The sequence below is a fragment of the Nymphalis io genome, chromosome 22, assembly GCF_905147045.1.
Source record: "Nymphalis io chromosome 22, ilAglIoxx1.1, whole genome shotgun sequence".
NCBI classification, from domain to species: Eukaryota; Metazoa; Arthropoda; class Insecta; order Lepidoptera; family Nymphalidae; genus Nymphalis; species Nymphalis io.
In genome coordinates this window covers 2,214,668-2,223,329 of record NC_065909.1, presented here as the reverse complement: position 1 = coordinate 2,223,329, position 8,662 = coordinate 2,214,668, and the positions used below count along the sequence as shown (strand labels likewise).

The window sequence follows — 8,662 nt, the reverse complement described above, 5'->3', positions numbered from 1 at the left end:
GTATTAGAAACTAAAATATTATAAAAACTAAAAAGAAAGTAAGGAATAATGATTAAGATTTATTACATTAATGTATTAGAAAATTAAAATTAACAAGATTCAAACAAATAAACAGGAAACAAGGTAAAAAGCCATGTATGTATATTTTTATACATTGCGACCTAAAATATTAATAATTAATGAAAGTATGAAAGATATGTTGGACGTATAACACATTTAAATTCATTGATATAATGCCAGTTATTATTATTATCATTGGACTTCATCCTTGTGCTTGTAATAATAATCACCATCAACATCATACCAGTCAACTAATTTCTTATTATGCCACATAAATACTCCTTTTAGATTAGGTGAAGCTTCTAGAATAAGGTAAAGAACAATTTCCGCAGCATCATCTGGATCAGTTTCTCCTCCTCCCTGAGCCATATCAGTCTTCATATGGCCTGGATGAACAGCATTTATAGAAATGTTTCTGTCATTATATTTCCTTTGTTGCACCTGTAAGGATACATTATTTATTAGTATTTGTTAAGTGTTATAGGATTTTTTTAATGATCAATTATTTCGATTCAAGAATAATTTATCTATCGAAGTTGAATCTAGTATGCTGGTACTAATGTAATAATACCTATATTCTTAACAGTGGAATTTAAAAAATTGGCGTTTGACTTTGACAACTGACGCATCTATTAAAATTAATGCTAATTTCCTATTAAATTAATAGTACTTGTTTTTACCTAAGCTATAAATACTCTTTGTTATTTGTTTTGCTTATTACTGTAGTGACCATGAACTTATTTGATGTAAAATTAAAAATAACTATATCATTCAATAATAACGTCTTAAATACATAATTAATTTGTGATTATAATTCATCTCGTGCTTTACGGCGAAGGAAAACATCGTGAGGAAACCTGCATGTGTCTAATTTCACTGAAATTCTGCCACATGTGTATTCTACCAACCCGCATTGGAGCAGCGTGGTGGAATAAGCTCCAAACCTTCTTCTCAAAAAGAGGAGAGGAGGCCTTTAGCCCAGCAGTGGGACATTCACAGGCTGTTACGGTACGGTCTTAAATACATTGTGTTTTGTCGATAAGTATATCTAGCATAAAACATAAATTAATTACTTAGTTCGATTTTTTAATTGCCTTTACAACAAATGATACGTTTTTTAGTAGTTAGCTAGCTTAGTATATATATATAGTAGCTATTTAAAACCGTACAAATGAAATTATCTTACACACCATTGTTAAAGCCGTCAAGGCTATTTTAGAAATTCTATGCTCCGCATGTTTTCCCTCATCAACGAAATCTTCTTTCTTGAACGTTCCGTTTTTCACGCTCTCTAAATATTTATTAACGAAATCATTAATTTCTTCCGTCTTTAAATCTTGTTTCATTAGAACGTCTAGCCATTTTTTGTTTTTTAAATTTGAAAGATGTCCACACGCGCTTGATACATTGACGACTCTAGCGCCATCTCTTAGCAGGGGATATAATAACTCTTCGATGACTAATAGGCTCCGATAGTTCACGTCAATATTCCTTTTAGCTTCTTCATATGTTGGATATACTTTCCCCAACTCTAATATAGCTGCATTATTGACAAGAACATCTAAACCACCGTGTTTCGTTTTAATATAATCTGCAAATTTTTTAATACTGTCTCTGTCACTTACGTCAAGTAAATAAAATTGCGGTTTAAATCCAAGAACATTTAATTTTTTCACGGCTTCTAATCCTCTTTTTTCGTTTCTAGACGTTAAATACACGATACCGTTGAATCTTTCGCACAATCCTTTGACAATTGAGAACCCTAATCCCTTATTGGCGCCAGTAACAGCTGCTATTTTCTCCGCCATGTTTTTTCGTGTTTTGACGGCTGCGTTTCGTTGTTGAATGAAAACGATGTAATTATTAATCTCATGTTTAGATAGCTTACTATAAATACACATTTACCCACTTAAGTTATCTTAAATGATAAATTCAATATATTATTGTTTATATATATTATACATTTAAATTACTTCATTTACAAGTATACCTTATGTTTGTGTATCGGATAGGTTCGTGTAAATTAAAATATAAATTTATACTAATATAATAAATGCTAAATTAGCTCATTTTCTTTCTCAATTTTCTCTCTTTTCACATTTGATATGAAGCATCACGCTTAAAGTTCAAGGAAGGATATAAATTATTTTTTATACCTTACAACTGCCTTACCCGCTTCATATGCAGGAGTAGCCGCGGGCAAAGACTAGTAAATAATAATAATTATAAATAAGTTTTCTTATGTTTTGTACCCGTGTATGTTTTAAAAATATGAGTAGGTATTACGATTTCATAAAAGGAATCATATATGATCATATATGATCTTCGCGCCTAAAAATAAAAATATACCAAATCATGACCAACTAACAATTTTTAACGAACCTATAAATAAAACTGATCATGAAAAATATTTAGGTCTTATAATGGATAGCAAGTTAACCTGGCAATACCACATTGATCATCTTAAAAATAAAATATCCCCTTTGATAGGAGCACTACGTAAAATTTCCTTATGTATACCTAATAAAATTCGTCCTATTATTTATAATTCTTTAGTAAAACCTCATATAGAATATCTTATTGAAATATGGGGAACTGCTGCGAAGTCATTACATATATATATATATATATATATGTTTGTAATGGCTTTATAATATATATATATATATATATATATATATATATATATATATATATATATATATATATATATATATATTATAAAGCCATTACAAACTTTACAAAATAAAATTATTAAAGTTCTTTATAAATATGATTATATGACGCCATCCGCTGAATTATACAAAAAAACAAAATTTCTTAATATAAATCAATTATACACTTTAAAAACCTGCATGTTGATTAGAAAAATAATAACAAATAAAACACATTCACAATTACACTTTCATAAAAAAACACATACATACCACACTAGAAAACGTAATAAACTAGAACTTCCAAAAACCAGAACCAACTATGGAAAGAAAAACATTTTATTTGAAGGAGTTCAAATTTATTATAAATTATCAGACTTAATCATTAATAGCAAGAGTTTTCCTATATTCAAAAAACGTGTAATGGAATATGTGCAAAATAATTTATAAGTTAATGTAACCCCTACCTAAATATGTTTGTGTAATATAACTACCCGCAACATTTTATCTCACTGTATATAATTCATAAGGCAGACTTTTAAATGTACCCTCAGGCAAAATTATTGTAATTTCTTATTATAAGTGAACTTTTGTGTTCTTTATGAGAAATAAATGTCTTTAAACCGAATACTGTACTTGCTTTTTTTTTGTAGGATTCGCTGATGTGTGACAAACACTCAAAATGTAATATTTTTAATATATATTAATAATATAAATATTTCTTTCACCTCGTGATTATTGATATTAATTGTATATATTTATAAACAAGTATCGAGAATTTATCATTAGTATTGTAAATATTATCATACATTAAAAATATTCGAAACACAATATGTTTTTATCTGTTTATTATTTGTTATGAAGAATTTACTGTTTTTTTTTTTAATAAGTACTGTGATATGTATAATATGATACGACAGTTCAACTTAAACTTGTTTTCGATAAATTTTAACATATTTTAAAATACGTCATAAAACTAAGCAGATACACCTTGAAATGACACGAATTGCTTAATATGTAGGAAGCTTTAATATGCTATATAAATACTGGCACATAACACATGTATGTAAGTTTTTTTTTATTATGTGAAATACAAAATTAGGAATAAAAACAATGCGTTATATATGCGTTGATGCGGAAGTGTAAAAGAATAGTGCGACCAACCAAAGATGTGGACGAAAAATTTATTTACGAGCGTAAAGTATAATTATTTCAATTATACATGTCACATGATATAGATACGTGACAAAATTTAAAATGCCTGAGATTAATAGAGTTCGTTTTTATTGATTTATTTATAATAGGAAAACATTTTTTTATAGAATAGGTAGTCGGTCGAGCATATGCCACCTGATGGTAAGTGGTCACCATCGCCCTTAGACATTGGCATTGTAAGAAATGTTAACCATCGCTTACATCGCCAATGCACCAACAACCTTGGGAACTAGGATGTCCCTTCTGCCTGTAATTACACTGGCTCACTCACCATTCAACCATTCACCAGAACACGATAATACCAAGTACCTACTGCTGTTTTGCGGTAAAATATCTGATGAGTGGGTGGAACCTACCCAGACGAGCTTGCACAAAGCCCACCAGTAAACAAAACTACATGTATTTTTATGTTATATATACATATATATTACAAAGCCATATATTATTATGTTATAATTCCCCTTACAAATAGTCACAGCAAATTTAGACTAGAGGTACAAAAACTTTGTATTAAAAATACTTAAGTTTAAAAGTTATTTAATACTGTCCATGTGTTTTTGGTGGTAGGGCTTTGTGCAAGCCCAGAGTTTCTATCACTCTAATAATTTAATGGGACGGCAACTCGACAGTACCAAAAAGTTTTCAAGCGCAGGACCTATGGCTTTACGTGCTTGTCTTGGCACGGGAGTGTACACACTTCCAACTTCTAGACTCCGAGTTGCTACTGAGAATCTTCTACAGAAAAACTCAATAACTTATTATTGCACCGACCTGGATTTGAACCCAGGACCTCGGCATCTGCGGCCTTATATCTGGCCACTAGACCAACGAGGCAGTCAACCAAAGATTAGTGGCGCATTGGCGATGTTAGGAATAATTAATATGTCTTTTAATTTAAATAATTAAAAAAGAAGCGCAATATTTACGGTTAACGTAGGTAGGTAGAACTGCTCACGGTAGCATGCGAAAGCGATCCCGTGGCGCTCCTCGTGAAGGCGGAAAGTGTACCGCTGATTTTTTTGGGGGTATTCCGATGTTCGGGGCGCACTCGGCGCCCTGGACACCGGCGAGCTCCATATACCCCCCCCACTGTTCCCGTGGGGGAAACGAGTAACGCGTTTTTCTAGCATTAAAAAAAAAGTAGGTAGAACTGCTACGCAATGTCTGTCCAGAGGACGAAGCGAGCAATATATCAGTCTGTTTTGTCACTGTCACAGTCTCACGAACAACGCTTTTATTAATCAAACACAGACGCTGTAACCGAACACGATTGCAGTATCTCTCCTTGATTACTTTTAAAATGAAATACGACTTTATCGAATGGTACTTAACTTTTTAATTACGACGAAAAGATTAATGCAAAGTTTCGTATAACATATATACAAATATAACGAAATAATCCAAATGTTGAATTGTTCACATATTTAAATTTTAAAAACCGACGTTTTAAATTATTAAGTATCTATAATTATTTTTTTCTAATTGTTAATGTTGATTGGCAAAAGTGACCAGTCACCACTATGAGGTCATATTGCTCATCTGTCCTCAAAAAAAAAAAATGTACAAAATATGATTAAACAGAAATATATTATGCACAAACATATTAATTTATTCTAATATTAGCACAGCAGATCAATAAATACGCAGAATTTTATAAAACAACCAAATAATTGATTCCTTTGAATATATTTTAAAATGTTATTAAATAACGCAATTAAAAAAGCTTGGACTCAATCATAAGAAATACGAAAGAAATGTGTACCTACGTACATATGTATGTCTATACGTACACGGGCCGAATTCTGCTAATTTATAACGATTACGTTACGTTCCCGATTCAATTCCGATCCAACTTTGAATCATCTGTATTTATTCGAATTTTAACCGACCCGATAATATGTTAGCGTATACCGTTATGTCAAAATCAAACGTAATTGTTAACTTTTATGGCAATAGTTGATAAATCAATTAAATAATAAGAAAACGGAAAAACGGTAACGATCAGGCTTCAATTCGATTACGATAAAGTGACAATTTGTTAGTAGAATTGGTCCCCAGGAACACAAACAGAGAAATCCATCAAAAAATACACAGAATCAGCGTTACCATGACAGATCTTGTGTTGCCATGTCAATTAAATACGTATATATTCTGGTTTTTCAATTAAATTAATTAATCAGGTGAAGATTTTTAAGAGCACAATTTTATCGATACTGCAATATGCTTAACATATATAAATAATAATAAAATAATCATTACCATTCATTGGGGACTTGAAAACGATAATTTCTGTTCATTTATTCATGTTTAAATAATTCGATGACTTCCAAATTCAAAATTAAAATATATTTTAAATAATACTTTATTTCTATAATGGTACATTTATATTGAAAATTTAAAATTTCTCTTAATTTGCAACGGTTTACAATTCTTAATACTTAAAAATACATAATATTGTTGACGTTGATATATAAGATATGCAATCAAATATTTTGAATGTGTTGTCACCTGGATTTTTTTTTTATACAATGGGAAGGTGGACGAGCATATGGGTCACCTGATGGTAAGTGGTCACCAAACGCCCTTAGACATTGGCATTGTAAGAAATGTCAACCATCGCTTATAGCCAATGCGCCACCAACCTTGGGAACTAAGATTTTATGTCCCTTGTGCCTGTAATTACACTGGCTCACTCACCCTTCAAACCGGAACACAACAATATCAAGTATTGCTGTTTTGCGGTAGAATATCTGATGAGTGGGTGGTACCTACCCAGACGAGCTTGCACAAAGCCCTACCACCAGTATAAAAACATGCAAGCACGGCAAACAGCCACACCGTAACCTGTTTAGAATATATATAATTTTGTTTTCAAGCACACGCACGTAACACTCTAAATCGCTTCATGAATTAGAGCTAGGCCGAAATAAGTGTAAGGCTTCGATAAACGAAACATACTATTTATGTTGGATGTTTGTTTATAAGCACATGCCTTTATATATTATAAATGTGTAAGTAACTCTGTTACGTTTTCACTTCTAAATCACACAGCGTTTTTCAATTAAATTTGGAATGACGCAAGTTTCAGCTTTGCTTAATCTAACATCTTCCAACATAAACCAATAGCAAGCGAGCGAGAAACAAGTAATATGACTAGTATACTATCAAAAAGTTATATTTAAATTTATTACCATTCATTCATTGGTTTCATTTTTTTTTTATAATATAGTTAGGCGGACGAACATATAGACCATCTGATGGTAAGTGGTCACCAATACCCATAGACATTGGCATTGTAAGAAATGTTTGCGCTTACATCGCCAATGCGCCACCAACCTTGGGAACTAAGAGGTTATGTCCCTTGTGCCTGTAATTACACTGGCTCACTCAACCTTCAAACCGGAACATAACAATACCAAGTACTGCTGTATTGCGGTAGAATGTCTGATGAGTGGGCGGTACCTACCCGGACCACCATTCAATTACTCTCAAATGTTTATTTATTTTATTGTGCCTGTTATTTCATACATAATTTAATTAATATATATGAGAATCTTCATTCCATATTTTATTATTATATTCGTTTATTTCCTTATTTGAAAAGGCACCTCTACAGTACATATATAGAACATTTGTGAATTTAAAGCCTTTATATACATAAAGGTGGTGGTGGGTACCACCCACTCATCAGATATTCTACCGCAATACAGCAGTGCTTGGTATTGTTATGTTCCGGTTTGAAGGTTGAGTGAGCCAGTGTAATTACAGGCACAAGGGACACAGCATCTTAGTTCCCAAGGTTGGTGGCGCATTGGCGATATAAGCGATGGTTAACGTTTCTTACAATGCCAATGGCCCATATGGTCGTCTGCCTTCCTATTCTATAAAAAAAAAATATATGCACAACACTAGTCACTGTCTAGTTGCTATATAACAGTTATAGTATCCACTACGTTTATTCATTTTATTTTATATAAAAATAGAATTTTAAAATTTTAATAACATTAAAAAAAAAAACAACGATTACAAATTTAAAAAATTATATGCATAGTTTTCTTGGAATACATAATAAACTGAGATAATAAACGTTAAATATATATAGACATCATCAATTATATAAAACGATACAATAACATATTGTGAGTGACACTCCTATTATGTTAGTAATTGACCTTTAATACATAAAGGTCAATAATAGACATTGCATTTTACAAGTATTTATTAACCACGATATATAATTTACTAGATACCTAGCGTTCCATCGATTATTACGGTCATACTTAATAATTATTCCCGAAGCCGAGATGGCCCAATGGTAAGGACGCGTGAATCTTGTGTTCAAATCCGGGTAAGCACTGAATTTTCATGTGCTTAATTTGTGATTGTAATTCATCTCATACTTGACGGTGAAGGAAAACATCGTGAGGAAACCTGCGTGTGTCTTATTTAACGAAAATTTTGCCATATGTGTATTCCATCAACCCGCATTGGAGCAGCGTGGTGGTATAAGCTTCAAATCTTCTCCTCAAAAAGGGAGAGGAGCCCTTAGCCCAGCAGTGGGACATTCAGTCTGTTACTGTTATTGTAATAATTAATCTATATTATATATTAAGTGCGAAAGTAACTTGTCTGTTTGTTAAGCTTTCACGGCTAAACTATTGAACCGATTTTGATGAAATTTGGTATTAAGCAAGCTTGAACCCTAAGGAAGGATAATGGCTCCTTTTTTATAT

General features: G+C 31.7%; 1 protein-coding gene across 1 annotated transcript; it reads right to left on the bottom strand.

Annotated features, from left to right (window-relative positions):
• Positions 1–46: 46 nt before the first annotated feature.
• LOC126777101 (carbonyl reductase [NADPH] 1-like) lies at positions 47–1,919 on the bottom strand. The gene is made up of 2 exons (XM_050499994.1): positions 1,251–1,919; positions 47–501 (listed from the first exon to the last, which is right to left on the bottom strand). Exons 1-2 carry the CDS (start codon positions 1,866–1,868, stop codon positions 253–255), a joined length of 867 nt encoding a protein of 288 aa, XP_050355951.1. The 5' UTR covers positions 1,869–1,919; the 3' UTR covers positions 47–252.
• Positions 1,920–8,662: the final 6,743 nt, after the last annotated feature.

Coding starts and splice junctions, on each gene's coding strand:
- LOC126777101 (XM_050499994.1), bottom strand. CDS start 1,868: ATGGCGGAGAAAATAGCAGCTGTTACTGGCGCCAATAAGGGATTAGGG. Junction 502..1,250: donor CCTTGACGGCTTTAACAATG/GTGTGTAAGATA, acceptor GTATCCTTACAG/GTGCAACAAAGGAAATATAA.